The 21,144-nt window shown below is 49.8% G+C and overlaps 1 protein-coding gene across 4 annotated transcripts in view; it reads right to left on the bottom strand.

Moving 5' to 3' along the window:
• Positions 1-21,144, bottom strand: part of TENM2 (teneurin transmembrane protein 2) — a gene marked incomplete at its 5' end in the record, with an annotated part of 1,050,472 nt that overhangs the window by 61,204 nt on the left and 968,124 nt on the right. For all 4 annotated transcript variants that reach the window (XM_084884006.1, XM_084884004.1, XM_084884005.1 and 1 more), the window contains 2 exons: positions 2,806-2,925; positions 7,464-7,674. In XM_084884006.1, the coding sequence (XP_084740132.1) occupies positions 2,806-2,925; positions 7,464-7,674 (331 nt within the window). The remainder of the gene's footprint in view (positions 1-2,805; positions 2,926-7,463; positions 7,675-21,144) is intronic.

Below are 21,144 nucleotides of genomic sequence, written 5' to 3' on the forward strand. Positions count from 1 at the left end.
GCCCACCCAGTTACTCATCTCTGGAGGTGTTGTGTGCTACCAGAGTAGAGCTGAGTAGTGTAATAAGGAACCGGATGTCATGGAAAGCTAAGATATTTACCACTTGGCCCTTTAAGACAGTGTTTTCCCTCCTGGTGTAAAACACTTAGCATCCTGCGAGGCTCACACACAATGGAGCTATCGCGATACGATGCCAGGACAGAGAGGGCATTAAAGCTTCCTTCTCACCCACCGGGGCTGTTTCCAGGTTTTTGTTTGTTTCGGAGAACCTGATCTTTTTTGAGATACAATGGAGCATATGACATTATATTGATTTTCAGTGTACAACATGATTTGATATGTGTGCAGATTGTGAAATAGTCACCACAATCAGCTTAGCTATCACCCCCACACATAGTGACACAAGTTTTTTTCTTCTGATGAAGACTTCAAAGGTCTCTTAGCCACTTTCAAAGACATGACACAGTATCATTAATGATCACAGTCACCACGTGATACACCCACCCCGGGGCACATTTCTATCTTATACCTGAGCGTGTACCTCCGGACCCCTGCACCTCCTGTGCCCTGTCACTGGTGCTTTTGCCGGTCATCCTTAAACTACATTCCCGTGTGCCCCGCCAGAGCTGGACAGAGGTGCAGCGCTAGTAATAGCAAAATAAAGGCCGCTCTTTCCAAATTAACTGGCGGGGAGGCGTTCACGGCGAGAAGTCTCGGTTTTAAGCGTTTCTCCTCCACTGGGTCTCCCCCTTCTCAGGCATTTCATTCCTGCATCCCCGGCAGCTCCCGAGAGCCTGCGTCTCAGTCACACTCAGTGAAAACACACGACCCACAAGCTTCACCCAATTTCGGTAACACCTTTGGCACTTTTAAGGAACGAACACAGTGCACATGAATACTGAGGTAGTAACAGAGCATGCGCAGTATAACTTTATTTATTACAGACTTGTGTATACACAGGGGTGGGCAAAAGTAGGTTAGTAATAATAAAGAATACAACAACAGATAGATAATAATACAAAGATGAACTCTGTTTTTGCATACTCACGACTATACACCTACTTTTGTCCATGCCTATATTTATTTGGGGGCATGTACGCTGCTCAGGATGGTTTTGTATGGGACACAGAAGAGAGGACAGTGTTTTAAAGGGAAGTCATGTCTACTTGGTGTGACAGAATCACATCGCCAGTGTCAGTGGCACCCACCCGCCACTAAACAACAGGGCCCCTCAGAGCACCCCCAAAAGCATCCTGTCCCTCCCGTGGCTTTGCAACCTGGACAAGCCGCAGAGTCCCTGACCGGGAGCTTGGAGAGACAGCCTGGGAGGTGGAGTTGGGCCATAATTAGTCAGAAAGCAGCTGAGGGAGCTGGGGCAGCATAAAGTGAGGACAGACAGCAGGGTGAGGTCTCAGAAATGCCCTCCTGTTTGTGCCAGGACTTTGCAGGCCAAGAGCCCTGGTTGCTAAGAATTTACAAGGGCCCGAGTAGCTCTGCATGGCACACAGGCCTCAGAAATGTGTGTGAGACCTGCAGAGATGTAGCAAATATTGAGAACGTGGTGTGAACCAGCAGATTCTTCCTCAGGTTTCCCGGGGGTGGGGGGTCAGGGGGCGAGTGAGGACAGGGCTGCAGGGGGCTGGAAATCTGTGAAACTACCTGCAAGGGTACTTTAAGACTGTGGTCAGCCAACTGCGGCTCTCGAGTCACATGCGGCTCTTGGGCCCCTTCAATGTGGCTCTTCTACAAAATACCGCAGCCTGGGCCAGTCTATTTTGAAGAAGTGGCGTTAGAAGAAGTTTATGTTTAAAAAATGTGGCTCTCAAAAGAGATTTCCATCCTTGTACTGTTGATATTTGGCTCTGTTGACTAATGAGTTTGCCGACCACTGTGGCTTAGGACATTACACACTAAGACTGGACTCTTCACCAGAGAGAGGCAAGAAGCACATTTTATGACACACTATGATTTTCCAGAGTCTAGTTTTATAGGAAAAGTGTTGCATCCGATTTACAGCAACAGTGGCTTCTTCCATTTGGAACAGAATGTGTGTGTGTGTGTGTGTGTGTGTGTGTGTGTGTGTGTGGTTCAGCCCAGGCTGAGTGAGTTTCCCCCTTCCCGTGAGTTTCTTTTACTCTTATCCTTGCCTCGGAATTGCAGCTCCATGCCCAACGGATTAAGGAAATGACGGGCTTTCATCTTGGTGGGGGCTGCATGGGTGCGTGCGTCTAATCAGAAGATAATAGGGCAAGGTTGGCTCCTTCCCGCAGCAGGGTGACGGCTAAATGTATTTAATTAGATTCCCCTGATTACATCCCACCTCCTCCAAACAGGGGCGCGGACAACAGCTCCGAGAGCCGCAGATGAAAGCAGAAGGGGTTCGCCACGGGACGCTGTGCCGCGCGGCTCCCTGTCACCCCGCGCTGCCTTTGATTTAGAAAAGGAGTGAGCTTCCAAGAGCTGCACCCCTTTCTTCTCCCCGGGCTCCACCCCCACCCCCACCCCCAACACACACACACACACACACACACACACACACACACATGCCTTTATCTGAGACGGGAAAAGGAGGAGGACTGTTGGCAGCCCTCCATAGCGTGGCTATTCTACTCTTTATTTTTATTTTTGATATCATACCAAAGAGCAAAAAACGATCTCTGGGGGTGTCCTCACGGAGCCCTGGCCCAGTGGGCATTCTAGCCCGCAATGGGCAGCCGCGTGGTTCCTCTCTAAGGCTAGGGCAGCCAATGGCACCACCGTCTCTCTGTCTGCATCTGAGGAGGGAGAGCCCCACACACTACTTACGTGCCATCTTGGCGGGTGATGGTGTAGCCGTATTTTGGGTACTTGACAAAGGACACGTTCACACCAACCAGGGGCGTCCCGTCTGTAGTTACGACTTGGCCTCGGATGAGAGAAACCAAGCTGAGAGAAAAAGAAACAGGCCTTTGAGCCACGAGCCACGCCCTGGAGAACAAGGACACAGGGGTCCAGTTCCCTCCCCTTCCTCATTGCCACTGTTCCTCCCCCACAGAGGCCCCCTACCACCCCCTGCCCCGCCTCTTCTGGTCCCTAAGTCAAGACCAAGACTCTCCGCATTGACTTCTGGCTCACATGACTGCATCTCACAGACAGGTGTGGGCAGGAGATGCCTCAATGCCCGCTTCACCTGAGGAGCAGGACTGGCGACACACTGGGGTGACACTCAGGGCAGCATCTCACTCACTGGGTGGGGTGATGGGGTCCCCTGCACACATCTCTCTCCCCTTGGCCTCGCTTCAGGTTAGACACCGTGTGATGGTGTGGCCCAACCTCAGGCTGCCCCCGTCACTCAGGCTGGGCCTTAGCTGGGCACAGAGTACTCTGCTCGGGCGACGAGCGCCTTGCAGCTGCGACTAATTCCCTTTCTTGTCTGGGGAGGAAGGCAGTGCGCCCTCCTCCTCCTGGCTGGGGTGGCGGGAACACACATAGGGTTATGAGGAGGCAGGGCATTTACATACATTGCTCTGTGTTGTCCTTTAAGAGCAGAGTTTCTCACAATCTATGACTGCCAGAGGAGAAGGGAATATCGGAGCTATATGGTTATTTCCTCGTTAGGCCTATCTTGGGTTCGGGATTCCATGTGGCGATTCATTTCTCATATCAAATTCCTGCTCTCAAAAGCAGGCGAGGTGGCTGAAATCCCACTCAACCCTTCTCCACTGTCAGAGGAAGCTCCCCTCCCTCCAGACGACAGTGACTAGAGCTTCCCAAGAGGTTCCTGTCCGACCAGCTGCTCCTGGAACATATGTGAAGCCACAGAGATGCCACCATACTTTATTCGGAATCCACGGAGGGAGAAGGCACAGGTCCCCTGTCACCTGAAGTTTCTCGACGTCATGGAGAAGTGGGCTAACTCGCACTCTGCCTTCGCACCGAGCCCCAGCCTGCCTGGCAGGTCGGCAGCTGTCCTGTGGGCCTTTAAGCCACTGGGCACCTCGGCAAAGGCAGAGTGTTTTCCAGGTTCCTGGACACTCTCCCAGCTTCTGGACTAGGTAATCAAGCTGACCCGCTCTTTGCCAGAATCTTGTCCAAACCGGCTCAATTTTTGGAATGCACTTAATTCTGCAGTCCCAGGAGGCCCTACAGTTGGAGGGATACTTTCCCCAAGCACCTCTCCTTTTTATTAGCAATACCCCCAACCGTTCAACTCCAACACTGGGAGATCTCAGGAGGGCTGAGACGTCCTGCTGACAGCTCTAATTGTCTGCCACTGGCTGCCTAACAAACGAGGCCCATTTTTAGCTGGTTCCAACCACAATGCTGGAGCCTTTTGAAAGCGGGAAACTAATTTATGCAAATCATTCTTTTGTTCAATTTCTGGTTCCTCATCTTAGCTCAGGCTAAGATTTCTTTCGGGTCTTCCCAGGCACGATTTTAAGATCCATGACGCGTGTTGATGACCACGAGGCACAAAATGCTTGTGATGAGAAAACAAAATTAGGAGCTTCCCTTTTTTACACCACTGGTAGTTCTTTTAAATCATTCTTGTAGCATGAGGCTTGGCAGGGAGCGACAGGAAGAGGAGTAGTTGGATTGCCTCTGATTTCCACCCCCTACTTTTCTAATTCTTCCTTGCTCCTGGCTTCCTATTGCTTCTAGGCAGTTGATTTGCAGAAAAGCTTGAGCTCAGACATGCTATCCCTACATTCCTATTTATGATTATTGATGTGTAACAATTATCACATTATCTAGATAGTGAGATCTGCTCTATAAATTATAGTGGTGGAGTCAAGGCATTTTACTTATTTTTGTAACCTATTATCTAGGGGAAATGATTTCTTAGAAGTCTTGGATTATTATTATTATTATTATTTTTACTCTAGTTGTATTCTTCATTATTTGACAATGGACTGCAATTCACATGCTTGGTGAACTTGAACCTGCATCTTTGAAGTACCCTTTTGCGTTTCTGAACTATGCATCCGTGCCGACGTGATGGAGTGTGGGGTCACTGGGGGGTAGGGGTGGGGAGAGCATTCTCTAAAGCAAGTTTCTTTTGCCCAGATCTCTGGGGGTGGGCCACCAAGGATTCTGGGGTCCCTGCCTACTCTCCTGCATCTTAGCTCCCAGTGTCTTCTGCAAGTGGCAACTGACTATTGGTGAGGAAGGTAAGAGGAAATGGTAAGGAGAGGTGAGGAGAAAGTATGAAAAGGAGAATAGCAGGAAATGACTAATGAAATGATAACAGGAAGCTAACAGATACAGAGCCTGTGAAAGGGGCACTTGAATATAGCAAACTATATGCACACCCCACCGGAATGCTATGGCCCAGTGCGAGGACCAGTCATGGGTCTCCCACAATAGGAATTCCGTTCATAATTAAAAAGGAAAACCCCCCACAGAATCCCTGCCCCAGAACCAGGATCTAACAAGCAGAGAAAATACATTCTTGGTTAGAGATCTGTGGTTCCTTTTATTTTTCTTAGGGAGGAGTTTCATGTATTAAAATAATATGGCTGTGTGTGGTATATTCTACACAGAGAGCTGGGGGTGGCGGGGGGAGTGGTCAGGGCTGGAATAGAAGAGGGCTGAGATTACTTTTTCCCCTTTTCTATTTCATTGTTAGTAAAACCAGAAAAGATAGAGGTTCAAGTGGCTGGCCCGAGGTGAGCTTGCTGGGAACCCTCATATTCAAAGAGCGGCCAGGAACTGGGGCTGCACCACTTCCCAGGGAGTTCTCAGGGGCTGCTGGATTAATTAGCTCCACCATTACCCCCACCTCCCACCCTAGCCTCTCCAAGGAGGTATGGGGTCTGAGTCCTGGCCTAAGGATGCCTTCTCCCCAAGGTCTAATGGGGTAGGGAGCTTCAAGAGAACAGTGGTCAGCAAACCGCGGCTCCCGAGCCACATGTGGCTCTTTGGCCCCTTGAGTGTGTCTCTTCCACAAAATACCACGTGCAGGCGCACATGTACAGTGTGATTGAAACTTTGTGGCCCATGTGCAGAAGTCAGTTTTCGGCTCTTAAAAGAAATTTCATTTGTTGTACTGTTGATATTTGGCTCTGTTGACTAATGAGTTTGCCGACCACTGCCTTAGGAAGATAGGGGCTCGTAAGAAGTAAAGCCTGATGTTTTCTTTTCTGTATGGAAGCCGCTTAAGCAGCATTCTTCCTGAGTGGCTCCTGTCGCTACGCAGAACTAAGCGAGAACAAAGAACTAAGCGGGAAGATGGCATGACCGGGGCAGCCAGGGGGCCAGGACCAGCCTGCTCAAGTTCCCAGCTCCTGGAGGTGTTGTGAAAGAGGGCCTAACCAGCAGTGCTGTTTCTCCGTGGGAAGGAGCTTGGAGACAGGGTGGGACACCCCCAAGAAGGTCATGCTGGCCATCCTCCCATCTGCAGACACCATTGACGTCTGGACTCAGATCTACCAAAAGTGAGCTGAGCTATATGCAGGCAGGCGGTAAGAAGATCCCTGCATCTCCTGTCCTTTTCATCCTCAGAATCAGAAACAGTGCCTAGGCACGACTGGTGTGGCTCAATGGTTGAGCATCGATCTATGAACCAGGAGGTCATGGTTCGATTCCAGGTCAGGGCACCTGCCTTGGTTGTGGGCTCGATCCCCAGTGTGGGATATGTAGGAGGTAGCCTATCAGTGATTCTCTCTCATCATTGATGTTTCTAATTCTCTCTCCCTTCCTCTCTGAAATCAATAAAAATATATTAAAAAATTAAAAACAAAATCAGTGCCCAGAGGAGAGGAGGGGATAGGCAGTGTCTCAAAGCCAACCTTTCCCCTTGCGTACACTTCTACTATGTCCTGGGGAGAGTGGTGGAAGGGGCCATGCTGACTATAAAATAAATCCAGAATTTGCTCCTAGAATATTCACAAGCCTCAAATGAGCAATCGAGAGCAAAAATAAACCCAAGAGAAACCCCACCAGTTTGGAAGGAGAGGTACAATGGCCTGGCTGACACAACGCCTGGCACACAGCAGGCCACTAGCAGACAGGACGGATGGGGTTGCCGTGAGGATCGGAGACAATCTGCACACGGTCTCTGGCTCCTCACAGGTGCTCAACAAATTCTCCCCACTGGCCTCGTCTGGACTCTCAGGTGCCAGAATAAGTGATGCCATCAGGTTAGTACTCCACAGAAGGAAATATTTCCGCAGTGATCAAACAAAAAGCCACAACCAGAGGTGTTATAAAGGGGCACTTCCATGATACCAATAATATCACGAAATAATAGAGCCTAAAAATGATCTAAAAACCAGGCTGTCAATAGGTGTCTCCAGCAGGTTCTGAGGGCCAAATCCTCCGGAGAAAGATCGACCCCCAAAGCAGATAGAGCCTCTTGTGAACTGGACCTCGGGGTAGTTACCAGGCTCCCAGGGCCCAGAGTAAGACCAGGAGCAATTGGTCCTGTCTCCCAGCAAGGGAAGCAGAGCCCTCAGCGGCCTGTGAGGACAGAGCATGCCTACCTGCTGTTGAAGGGGTTGTCTCCGGGGATGATGTGGGTGCTGTCTTTGCCCGCCAAGAGCTTGATGCGGTCGTAGAAGGACTTGACCGCGGGCGAGTCCGTCTGGCCCTGCTGGATGATGTCCAGAGGGTCCCGCGATCCTCGGCAGAGCAGACTGTTCTGGCAGGCCGACTGCAGGCAGCAGTCTGGGTCCAGGCAGTCCACCAGGCCATCTGGAAGGGTAGAGGCGGAGACAGGTCAGGGCACCTCATGGCACAAACCCGCCCGGAGAGGCTAATGCCTTAGTCCTGAGGCCATGGACCCGGCCCAGAGGCCCGACTTGGCGGCTTTTGCACAACATTCCCAGGGCAATGCCAGTTTTTGTGCGGAGAAAACGTAAAGACTGAGCAGAAATGATAGAAAATGTTGACAAATGGTTATCCCCAGGTCGTAGATGCGTGTGCTTCTTTTCCTTTATTTTTTTCTTGGAATTTCTACTTTTTCTGTTCTAAGCAGGTATGCATTGAATGCTTGGGAATAAAAACATACACTTTGCTTTAAAACAGCTCAGCACAAAAACGGACCCATGGCCAATTCTCAGGGGCCTGCGTGAACAGGTGCACAAGTAACCAAAAAGCATAGGATTCCTTACATCTCGTGTTAGGGGAGAAAAGCAGGGCCAGAGGGGGTTCTGCTGACCAGGTGGCACCGGGCACAGGGAGCTTTACATTCGCCAGGAAAGCCGAGCCAATAGCTTTGGCTTGAACACCCTGGAACAAAGCCATGAGTTCACCCAATTGCTTCTGGTGCTACCTGACTGCATCCCTGCAGGCCTGTGACTGTCCTGGTTATCTTGCTTAGATCCCCACCCCTCCGTCCCTTGCCTGGGCTCATTCCTATTTGCTCATCTACCGTTCAAAAAATGTCCGCGTGCCATCCATGTTCTGGGAATAAAACAGGGAACCAAGAACCAAGAGTGATGGTGTTAGTCTTTAAGGAGCTGAGGGTGTAGTGGGAGAGACAGATATGACCCATCCTTTAAGACCCCGAGAGAAGTGGCCTTCCCCCGCCCTGCCCCCAGGAAGCCTTCCTGATGGTGTCCCTGGTGAGGTTAGGGTTTCTGGTTGTATGTATCCTTGAGACAGAGGTTCTTATGAATGGGTCTGCGTCACATTCCTGTGAGAATCCCGTGCCTGTCCCTGGCCTCCCCAGCGACAACCTCCAGGGGCAGGTCCTGGACGCCGCATTTTAAACATGATTCTCACGCACAATCAATTTTAGCAACAGTGGTTAATGCCAACTTTCTTGTGCTAGAGTTAATTACCTCTGTGTGCTTGTCTTCCTGCCTAGAAACTGAGCTCTTTGAGGGCAAGAACAATGTCTTACTCCTTTCTATATTCATGCCTCGTTTAGTGCCAGCCACAGCATTGGGCGCTCAACAAATACTTGTTGAATGACTATGTGACTGTTCCTCATTTCTCGCTTGTTGGTTAACCCAGAGGGTGGGGATGTTTAGGGCAGTGTGTGCTCCTTGGAATTCCCTACGAGAGCGGATTAGCTAACCCACCCTTATTCAGTTTTCTGGGGATTGATGGAACACAGTAAAGGGGCTTGGAGAATATCTTTCTTGCCCCTCCTGGATTTGAGACCACTGCATTTTCAGGCCATAATTAGGATCGTAGGAACACACACGCAAATCCTGGGCTGTACTGACAAACACTTGTACCGGGATGCTGAGTCAGAGGCCTGGCTGCATGCTTGACATTTGCTACAGTGCAATGTTTTTGGCATTACCCTTCTTGTCTGGGCCCCTGACAAAACTGAAATACGCAATTCCACCGAAGTTCCACTGTAATTTAGTCATTAATGTACAATTCTTTTAATGCACCACTTTCTTTTTAGCAAACAAATGAGAAGGTTGCATGCTTTGCTACGCTTTCGATGACTAACACTAGCCTCTCATTTTCCACGCGGGCATTTGTGGCTTTGTGTGTCTCATAACACAAATGAGATTCACACAATTTCCTAGAAATGCAGGCACAGGGGGGTGAGCAGGCGCACAAGCTTTACATTCAGAGACTTTCTAAGTCGAGGCTCCGAACACCTCAGCCCGAGGTGCCGGCTGAACCGGGTGCTTCCCTGCGCCCCCAAATCTCACCCCCCGGCACATCCTGTCGGCTTTTACCGTGGGATACCGCTGAGCCCCTGCTTCCGACCCACTGGCCAGTGGATCCCACGGCCAGTGGCAGAATAAGGGGAAGAAAAGAAACCATCCTTTAACATCACCCTCCATGGACCACCTTCCCTAGAAAGAGGGAACCTCCCGCGGAATGCCTCCTTTGGATTAAAAAATGCCCTGCTGAGCCGCGGTGGCGGCGCTTCGTTCTGTGAGAAGCCCAGTGCTCCTGGCACTACAGACGTCTATAAGGCCACCGGCCGCTTCGCATTAGGAGCTCCATCCATCCATCCCTGGTGGGCTTTTTCTCCAGAAGCAGGGAGCGCGCCCCTCCTGCCGCTAACCCATGTACACACCCGCTCTGTGCAAACAGCGGGGGGACTCGGCAGCTCGGCTCATAACTTCAGACAATTTTCCCATTAAACCCTGAACGAGTTCCTCTCCCAGCCCCCTCTTATTTGCCAGTGGCTCTGGACTTGGGAGTACTTCAGGACTGTGGCCCCCAAGTCTCCCCAGTATTTTGTTGGTTTGTATTCTGGGCTTTGTATTCAAGGGCCTGTCTGGCAGGAGGTGTCCTACAAACACATCAGCAAGAGCAAGTGGCAAATGCTGAGAGAGAGAGAGAGAGAGAGAGAGAGAGAGAGAAAGAGAGAGAGAGAGAGAGAGAGAGAGAGAGAGAGAGAGAGAGAGGAACCCCCATATAAATGATTTCCTCCTATATATTTACTGAATCTGCTTCAGAGATGGTTTGGGGTCCTATCCGTTATTAGGTGTGAGCACACATGACGCTTGCAGTGACCTCATCATGTTGCGTGATTACGGGCCACCGCCAAACACTTTCAGACGACATCGTGAACTTTAAATTGGCACTCCCATCTCCCGGTGGCCTGTCAGTCATGAGAACCGCGTCTTTACGCCAGCAAGCCCCTCGTGTGGCGTCTGACACCGCAATCTTCAGCAAATTACCCTGTCACTGACAATCGCACAGTGATCTCGCAAACAATCACGCGGGCAATCAGAATGTTCTGAATTGCCAGTGTAGGGCCCGAGAGATGCCAAAGTCTCCATTGAACAGGGGCCAGAGTGTGGCACAGCCCTCCTAGGACACTGGACGATTTCTTTCTTTCTTCTACCGACTCCTGTGTGTGTCTGGTTGGCTTCCCCCATGGTGAGGATGGTGACACAGGCTTGCTGAGTCCTCCGAAAGGGCCTGATTTGGACTCAGCAGTCCTGGGAGAGGGACCCAGGCTCTCCTGGCCAGCCCACAGCTGGGTCCGTGTGACTCACTGACTTCACTCTGTGTGATGCGACCCTGGAGAATTATGTAGGTGCTTTCTGTGAGAACACACGCAAGTCGCAGCTCTGGCTGCGTGGCCCACGCAGACAGTGAACACTAATTGTAATGGCCGTTTCAGAGACATACGGGCGTGGAGACACTTTGTGGGAACAGTAGAGAGGGCATTCTTTTCATTGCTTTTGCCAAAGAAAACCAGACTCTTCCATGAGCATGTAGGCATAGGAAGCAGAAATTAGATTCGCGCTAAATGGAACCCTCTCCATTAGAATTCCCAATGTACCATATTTTCCGGCGTATAAGACGACGCCCTAATTTTACAGTTAAAACATAGGTTTAGGCCTATATTCGCTGTATAAGACTACCCCCCACTTCCGAGGCAACACCGGTTCTTTTTTTAATAGACCGCCTCTCTGACTCTGGCCAATCTGAGCAGGCTTTTTACTAGAACACAGCGAATATAGGCCTAAACCTATGTTTTAACTGTAAAAATTAGGGCGTCGTCTTATACACCGGAAAATACAGTAAAAAGCCAAAAAAGAAACGTGCACAGCATCAGAGGGAAGAGCCTGGCCTGCGGAGTCAGATGGATTTGGGTGTGGAGCTTGTCTCTAGTCCCCTTGACTGTGTGAGCTTAGAAAGAGGATCAACCTGCTGAACCTTGACTTCTTTACCTTTAAAACAGTTATAAACAATGCAACAGCAAATGAAAACAAACATAAATAACAACAACAAACCCCTAAAACAAAGAACAACAACAACAACAAACAACCTGAGTTAGAATAGTGCATGTATCATAGGGTGATAATAGGGAATATATGAATTTATATGTATATATGATATCAGTCTGGCATATAGTGTCTGTTCAATGAAATGTAGGTATTACTGTAACCAGAAACTTCCTTTCCAGTTTATAAAACTGGACATGAAAATAAATTAATTTCAACTTTCCAGTTTATAAAAACTGGACATGAAAATAAATTAATTTCCCATTATTAGAGTCATTTACTGGTATGTGCTTGGTAGGCTGGATCCTGGCCATAATGCTGTTTGTTTCCAGGTAGTGATCAGTTAATAATGACTGATGGTAATAATCAGTGCTATAGCTTTAACAGGATTTATATCCTTGATTTAAATCCTCCTGGCAACCTTACGAAGCAGAATACTGTAACCCATAAACTGCAGACTGTGGGCATCTGGGTTTGAATCGCAGATCAGCTAATACCAATCTGTTGACCTTGGAAACTGTGCCTCAGTTTCTTCATATACAACATGAAGAAGAAAAGGATGTGATAAAGTGCTATTGGTAGGATTAAAGCAGTAATTTCATAGATAGTACATGGAACAGTGTGTTTCATGAGGACTCAATAAGTGTTTTATCCCCATGATCACAATACCACCCAACCTACAGAGTTGAAAACTGTGTCAGAGAAAAAAAGCTGGATAAATTTATCCAAGTGGCTAAGAAGCAGCTTTGGATAAAAAGTCAGAAAAGGCAATCTTCACGCTTGGTCATCAGAAGGAGGAAATCCTTCCTTCCAAAAATAGTCAGAAGACAGGACAGTGGATGCCCATCAACTGTTTGTGTGAGCGGCCATGAGACTTGATCACTCCAGAAGGCCTGTCTACTCCTATAGCTGGGAAGAATTTGGTTGCTTAAAATGAGCATTTGAAAAGGAATCAACATAAGAACTAAGATGCCTGCGAATTCACTTCCTGCAATGCGGGCGGCAGGGACCACACTATCTACCTGGAAGCTTCAGGGGCTTACCGTTGGATTTTGTTCAATTTTCCCTGCCTTTTGTTCCTGTTAGTGTGGTATGCAAGTGACTCCCTCTTCAACCTGTGTGAACTCTCCGGCTTTCTGGGGTATTAAAGGCTTCAGAGAAACATCCAAATTTACTTTTCTCAGTTTCATTTTCTTACAGGGGTGGCACCAATCAATGCCAACAATTCGCTTCGGATACCATAGATAGCTCTGCGAAGATCTGCACACAACCCCAAGCTGGTCAGCAGCTCAGACTGAAAAACTGAGCCTTGCTATTTCCAGATCATGGTTTCATGCAAGGCACCACCAACCATCAAGTCCACCTTCCCGCCTCATCATACCAGGAGGCCCTGGAGTGGATTGGTTAAAGTGTGGGCTTTAAAGAGTACATTCTGCTTTATTCATAGGATGTTCAAGGCCAAGCAAAATTAATCAACAGTGGTAGAAAGTTAACCATTAGAGCACCTTTACGGGGAGGTATTGGATGGGAAAGGATATAGGGGAATTTTATGGGTGGTGGGAATATTCTTGATCTTTATCTTATTCACCTGACTACATAGGTGAATGTATATATGTATATATTATAAAAATTCATCAAGGTGTGTATTAAAGATTATGCACTTTATTTGCGAATAGACTGACTTTAGGCAAGATATCAAATTCTCTGTGTTCTGTCTTCCTCATTTTCAAAGTGGTCATGATAATGATGATGGTGATGATGGTGATTATCTTGGTGGTGGTGGTGATAATGATGGTGGTGATGATGGTGGTGGTGATGATGATGGTGATGGTAGTGATGATGATAGTGATCCCTCACAGGAGCTCTGGGAGGATTAATTAAATTAATCCATGCAGAACAGTTGTGAGCACCTAGTAACCTGCTGAGTGCCTCTGAATCATTTCTATGTTTTCCCTTCTTTTTGAGGCTTTTTGGCACCATTTAAGTTTGTTTAGCACACAGAGTGAGATACTTGCCAAGTTCCCTCGTTCCTCCCAAAATACAAGGCATCCAGGTGATGCGCCCAGTAAATCCCAGGGCTGTGTTTGAGATCAGTTGATGATAGGGGTGTTGGACAATCAATGAAGCATTGGAGAGAAGGGAGGAGGCAACAAGCTGAGGCAAGAAGGAAGAAAACCATGCTGTTTGCTCTTTGTGATGGGGATGAAGGAGGAGCACTGGCGGCTGGAGGGCCCTCTTTGCTCTGTGCCTGGCAAAGCCCATGTATGTCTCCTTAATTTTAGCAGAAACATAAAGGGGCTTTTGGGTGAAAAGAAATATGGCAACCGTAGGATTTGTTCTGCCTTGGGAGTTATCTTGTGTTAAGGTGAGCTTTTGAAAGGCCATGCCTAATGTGTGTGGGGCCCATGACAGATAGTCTTTTGCCAGGCACTTCTCTTTATAAACAATTTGATTTGCCCAAATCAGCATATCAGTATCATTCTGACAGTCTGATCTCACATGATCTTGCAAAAGAAATACTCTTCCAGCCAGTAGGAGCAGTCTACTAGTCAAAATCTGCCCTCTGAAATCGAGGTTGGATATTGGGCCTGGGCATCTGGTCAACCCCACATACCTGGGGTTGGGATTGAGGGATGGTAGAGGGTCAGAGAACACCCTGAAAGGGGACCATGGCAAACGGGGGTTCTACTCTGGGTTGGGATGCTCCTCCCAGACAGCACTGCTGACCCCGGCCAGTCCCTGCCATTGGAAAAACACTTACAAAATCTCAAGGAGGACACTGCAAGGCTCAGGCACACTTGCCCAGGGTAGCACTGCGCTCTTGCCCAGTTAGACAAATAGCAAAAAGAATAACGGGTCAGAATGGTCTGGTTTTAGAACCTGTTCCATCATTCTATCAAGGTAGCTACGCAACCTTGGCAGGTGACCGACTTTCCGTGACGGCTGTCATTTTCCCAGCGACAGAACGGACTTAAGTGCATCTACTTCACCAAAGATCACAGGGCTGCTAAAGACAGTGCATGTGACATGAGGTGATGAAGGTACTGCACTAACCCGGAGAAAAAAAGCACAATAAGTGGATGATACTTCCACTACTCTTAATGATACTTCCTGCTCGCCACTAGGGAAGGGCACTGTTCCATTTGCATTTTCCCCAATGCCTGCTGACAAGTTGGAAGTGAGGGATAATTGAAAGTATTTGGCTTGATGTAACTAAGAAGTGAAAGGAACGGGCAAAGCTGACTTGATTTAACTTGGCAATATGAGATTAGTTCTTCATTGCCTCCGTGAGGTCTCCCGCATTGCCAACCTTTTAAAGCAATAGATTGGCTGACAGGGTGCTCATTTGGAAGGTTTCACCTGCCATTAATACCGGGGCTGCCTGACGGACCGTTGTTCCGCAGGCGTCCCCCCCACCTCTGCCCACGGAGCAACTGCCATTCTTAAATATTGCAAGAAGTAAAATTGTATTTGTGCTCCCTCTGGAAAGCCTGTTGGAAGGGTTCCTCTTGCTTCTTGCCAACTCTTTTTGTCAGTCTCTGAATCCCGAGGCCAGAGCTCCCTGCCCCAAAGCATCTTCTGGCTTTTCTGATGACTTAGCAGTGGAAGATCAATCATGTCCCCCCCGGAGATCTGGCAAAGTGGAGGTCCCGCTGAGAGCTGCTTTGCTGGACTTCCTATTTTTCAGGATGGATGTGGGAAACAAAGGAAAGCCTGCTTAGGCAAACCCACGCACTTTACCCAAGGCAGGGGTAGGACCTTCAATAGGACTCTGGCTTTATCACGACGCTACTGGGGCATCTGGTCGACCCCACGTGCATGCATGGGGTTGGGGGTATGGAATGGTAGAAATCTGATGACATCGAGCTCGTAGAGTGTGTCCAGTTTTGCTTTTGAATGTCTCCCCCCCCCCCCCCAAAATGCCAAGTAAATGAAACACAAAACAAAACAAGAACAAACAGCATCAACAAATACCTTCTAAACTCATGCATGTCAAATTCTAATCAGCAATGGAACGCTGGGGACCTTGTTAAAATATAGATTGTGATTCTGCGGCTTCAGAGCCTGTGTGTCTCACACGCTCCCAGGTGATGCGGACACCGCTGTTCTGAGCACCGTATTTCTAGAAGCCAGGCATGAACCTGCTGCAGGTCAAGATGTGCTGCCTGACACAGGGGTGTTACCATGCCGATTCCTGCTGCCACCCAGCCTACTGAGTTCCTCAGGGTGGAAACTGGAACCTGCATTTTCAAGAAGACGCCATGATGATTCTTTTGCTTACCCTTCACATATCCAGAGCAGTACCTCTGCCCTGAGGGACAACAGCGGCTCCCCAAAGATGTCTCTCTAAGAGGGGTTCCCTTAAAGGGAATTGAGGGGTTCCCATACAATTTGGGAGACATTGGTGAGACCAAGCTAGGCAGGTTTCCTTACAGCAGGCCTTCTCAGAGCCTTGATGTGTGCATGTACATTATGAATCTAGTGTCACAAGGCAGCCCTTCCTGACCACGGACCCCTTTAGGCTCAGAGCATGCCTAAGTCCAGTGCCATTCAGCTGGGAAGCACTTCATGAGAAGACAGAGCTCTAGGTTTGGGAACTCCATCTCCGAAAGGACACGCTAAACCTTTATCTACTCCGTAACCACAAGCAGCAGCCCAGGCTTGAGCGACCTTTCCATCAAATGCTGGCTGTGGGTAACCGGGCCCAGCATAAACCACGTCACTAGCGCCTCAGCTCAGAGACCTTGTCCGTGGGCTCCTAGTGCTTCCCGAAGTCAGCGCTCCTCAGCGGAGGGACCCTGTACGAGGGGACAGCATCCTGGGGGTCAGTGGGATGATGACACATCCATGGCAGCCATGTCTAATGAGAGCTAACGGTTGGCACTTGCGAAAGCTTCCCAGGCGCCAGGCACCATGCTGAGCGCTCCACATGCGTCTCCTCATTAAATCACTGCCAGAATCCCAGCATCATTAGTACCCTTGGCTACAGATGAGAAACGGGACGAGTAGCGAGAGATGAAACACCTCGCCTAGGACCACATGGCTTCTCCATGGTGGGCTGGGTCTTGCTCCTTGAAGCCAAATCCTGCACGAAGCTGCCATGGGAGGTCTGTGGCTTTAAACACCTCGAATGGCCAACACACAGGAGCCATCGGGCCCGACACCATGACAAGCTGCGTGCCTGAGACAAGCTCTTCTGTCTAAGGCAGGGCTAGGCCACCCAGGAGAGGAACGACTTAAACATACATCCAAGGGCACTTTGCTTTCTTCTCGGGAAACTGGGATGCAGGATGTTTGAGCCGGCCTTCTGCCCCAGCTCCTAACTTCCCCCGGCTTACACTTCTGACTCAGGTCAGTCCCTCCAGGGCTGTCCCCGTCCCCCACCAGCCGCCTCCATCCCTCTGTGCCTGCGCCTGTGTCCTTTCCCAGCCGTCACCCAGCGGTGTGCACAGGAACCCTTTGAGGCGGGTCCCGTGGTACTCATTTTGCACATGAAGAAACAGAGGCTCTGAGAGGTTAAGGGCCTCCCTGCAGTCACACAGCTGGTCAATGATGGAGGAGCGGGTCTTCCCTAGGCCAGTGTTTCCCAAACTTCTCTCATGATGAGAATCACCTGGTGGAGTTGTTAAAACACAGATTCCTGAATCCCAACTAAGAAGTGCTAAACTAGAATTTTTGAGAACATATAGGTAAAATTGCATACCTAACTTAGTGCTCTGTATATAACATCTGTCTTAGAGCACTAGTTAAGTATACAATTTTACCTATATGTTCCCAAAAATTCTAGTTTAGCACTTCTTAGTTGGGATTCAGGAATCTGTGTTTTAACAACTCCACCAGGTGATTCTCATCATGAGAGAAGGTTGGGAAACACTGCCCTAGGCTGTCTGCCTCTGAAGCCTACACTCCTGGCTTCTACCCTCAGGTCCAACCACAGTCATAGAAAGGTACCCTGTCCGTGTTGGAGGACACTGAGACTTCAGAAAACAGATTCGTTTTCAGGTTGTTGTTCTCTCTGTGTCTCTCATTTTCTCCCCTTCAGGCCCGCCCCCCCCCCCCCCCCCCCCCCCCCCGCCCATCTTTCCTCAGCACAGACAGAGCCTCCAGGAATAAATGATCTCGCTTGATCTGGTTGCCACCCTGGGCTTTCCCTGACAGGCCTCTCTGGCTCAGCCTCACCCTCGTTAGCCCCGGGCCGTGCGCTTTGTACCTGGGGGATTTCTGTTGCGGCTGCTGCTGTCTCCCCCTTTTCTGTTACAAAGCCCGGTGACAACAGAGAGCAGGGGCCTCTGATCTCAGTCACCGATTTCCCCAAACGCTCACCCTCCGCCCGCCGTGTCCGGCCTCTTTCAGCCCTGGTCCCCTCCTCCCCCACCCCCATCAACCTCCATCTCAGTGAGGAGGCTGACAGGTCAGACAGAAGCAGGCCGTGGCCAGCGAAGTCCGGCCCGGCAGGAGGTGGCAGCCTGATAGGGTGCCAGACAGTGACCTGCTGGGCCCCTCGAAACGAAAAGGGACTGTCACCACCTCGGAGCAACAGGTCAGAACAGGTATGTCCTGCCTGAGGAGAGACCCTGTCTCCTGAGGAAGCAGGGGGCTGGCCCCAGAGCTGAGAGAATCAGCGGGGGACAGGCTGTCTCTCCTCCCACAGAAAGAAATCCCAGCCTGCCAACCGGGAGAAGAGACCAGGCCCAGTGATCGTACTAGCCTCCGGCTGGATTAGGGAAATCAGAGGTACTAATTCCTAAACGTGGCCATTGCCATGCTGCAGGCTCCGTGCTGAGCACTCTCTGCAGATCTGCTCATTTAATCTTCTCATGTGGGAGTCAGGAGCCAGTATTGTACTGCCAGCGGTGATCCCAGGATCTGGAGGGCTGCAACACACTAGCTGTGTGGCCTTGGGGTAGTTTCTGTACCTCTCTGAGCCTCATTTCCCTCATCAGTGAAATGGAAATAATCATATCAGCTTCAAAAGGCTGTTACTAAAGATTGAATAAACCTATGCAGAAGCATCTATCCTATGGTCACCATCAGTTTACTCTGGCTTTAGAGACGGAGAAAGCAAGTCCTAGAGAGGACACATGACTCAACAAGTTTGGGCAGCTGCTAGCGAGTGCTGGGGACCAGCCTTGGGCTTGCTGATCTCCCCCACTGCTCTCGACCATGCCTGGCAAGCCGCAGATTGGGGCGTCTGGGGTCATGCAGCAGTGGTCCTCAGTGGGCCCTGCCTTTCCTCTTGTCTTCGAGGATGATCCGGGAGCTTGTGGCCTACGCCATCAGCCCATAGGAAGTGGACAGACATGCTGAGCAAAGCTCAATGAGGATGTGGTCATGTCTTACTGAAAAGAAATAATGCAGCTAACATTAGGACTTACTTTGCATTAATCAAATAATGTCAATGGCATATAGTGACTTGGGTATCATTGTCTGGATGCATGTGCGTGTTTTTTTAAATTTAAAAATGAAATTTATTCATCCTAAAATAATCTATTGAATAAAAGACAACTGCTCCCTATCCCAGATATTTCTCATTAAAGCTTTCATTCATTCAATTCATCTAATACTGAGTTGACCAAGACAGAGGGAGCCTGCAGCTAGGGACCTAGACTTTAGAGGGAAAATAGACAATTGAACAATCTATCTATATAAAGAGGAAATATGCAAATTAGGCCAGGACTCCATAACGGGTCACGACCAGACAGGAGGAGGTTGCATGCGCATGTGAGGCCTGGAGCGGAGACGGAGACAGAGACGGGGGAGGGGAGGGTAGGCAAGCTGCCATGCCCTTCTCCAGCTGGCCCCTTGGAGCCTGAGCTGACCCTGCAGACTCTGAGGCCGAGTGCAGGCCCAGAGAAGAGACGGTAGGCCCTCCTTCTGCAGAAGCAGCACAGGTCCCTCCCAGCTCCCGTGGGTGCCAGCAGCTCGCTTCTGCCTCCTGTGGAAGCCACATGGCTCCTGTGGAAGCAGCGTGACTCTCGCCAGCTTGCTGCAGTCCCCCCCCCCCCCCCCCAAGCTCCCTCGGAAGTGGCCGGCAGCCTACTGCACATGATATCGTGCGATGGGCTACTAGTCTATAATAATGAAAATGTAATATGCTAATTAGACCAGACATCCTTCCAGATGACCTTCTGGATGAAGCCAGGGCTGCGAGGAAAGCCCGGGTTCCGGGTGCCAGAGGGAAGGCAATGCCACAGCCAGGGGAAGGAAGGCCTACTCTTACATGAATTTTGTGCATCAGGCCTCTAGTAAATGTATAAAAGACTTTGTTAGAGTTAGTAGTGTTTTGAAAGAAAGTAAACTGGGCAAAGGTTTGGAAAGGGATGGAGAAGGGAAGGAATTTGCTGTTTTAGATGGTGGTGTGTGTGGGGGAGAGGAGATGGTATTTGGGTAGAAACCTAAAGAATCAAGAAAACAAGTCATGGAAATATTTCTGGGGAAGAGCATTCTGGGAAGAGATTACAGAGGTGCAAATACCCAGAGGAGGGTGTATGGTGTGAGTTACAGGAACAATAAGATGGTGGATACTGGGCAGTGGAAGGGAGAGGGCTAGAGGGAAGGAGCAAGATCAGAGTGGAAGCAGGGACCCTCTCCTGCAGACCAAAGGAGGCCACTGTTGCAGCCTGGGTGCCATCCTCTGGGAGGTGAAGTGCCCGGGGGAAGGTGTGAACAGGGGAGGTGAGGTGCCCTGGGGAGGTGTGAACAGGGGAGGTGAGGTGCCCTGTGGGAAGTGAGGTGCACTGGGGAGGTGTGAACAGGGGTGGGACCTGGCCTGACTTTTAGGAGGATTCCTCTGACGGCTCTGTGGAGCTGGAGGCCCAGAGAGGTTGGTGGCATGCTGTGGGCAGAGATGGAAAGACATAAAGGAACTGTGGCCTTAAGGGTTAGGAACAGAGAGAGGAGGGGCCAGACAGGGAGCCAGACATAGATCTTCCCAGCAAAATGCACAAAGGAAGACGTGGAAGACCTCAGGTGTAGTTGGAAAGGGAAAGCATTGGTGTGGTGCATCGGAGAGCCAAAACTCGGGGGACTATTCCCCAGGGAGGCTGGAATATTCTCCCTGGATCTGCTCCCCTGTGCTGGGTGCTCTATGAGTGATCCCCCTTCCCCTTCCCAACTATCTGAACTTCCCTTTGGTCTCCCTGGCAAATCTGATATGTAACTACGTTCAGAAAACAGATCTGGGAGGAGAATGGGCAGGACATTTACAACGAGGAGGATTGAGTTTCCAAGCCAGGGCATTGCTGCTGACCTTGGACAAGCAGCTGGCTGGCTCCTCCGTTTCTTTGTTGTTTAAATGGAATCCTCTGCTGCTAAAGGTCGGCAATTACTGCAGAGGTTTCTGTGGCCCCATGCAGACCAGACAGGACAGGTCAGTGAGCCACCCAGGCCAGGGCTGGTGGGTGTGGGATGGAGGGCGATAGGTTAGAACAGAGACCAAAAGACGGATTTCTCATTTTGAAATGTTCTGACGAGATGATGTTAATCTGAGCTGCTGACTGGGGGC

The sequence above is a fragment of the Pipistrellus hanaki genome (assembly GCF_964339955.1).
Source record: "Pipistrellus hanaki genome assembly, chromosome: 5".
NCBI lineage: Eukaryota > Metazoa > Chordata > Mammalia > Chiroptera > Vespertilionidae > Pipistrellus > Pipistrellus hanaki.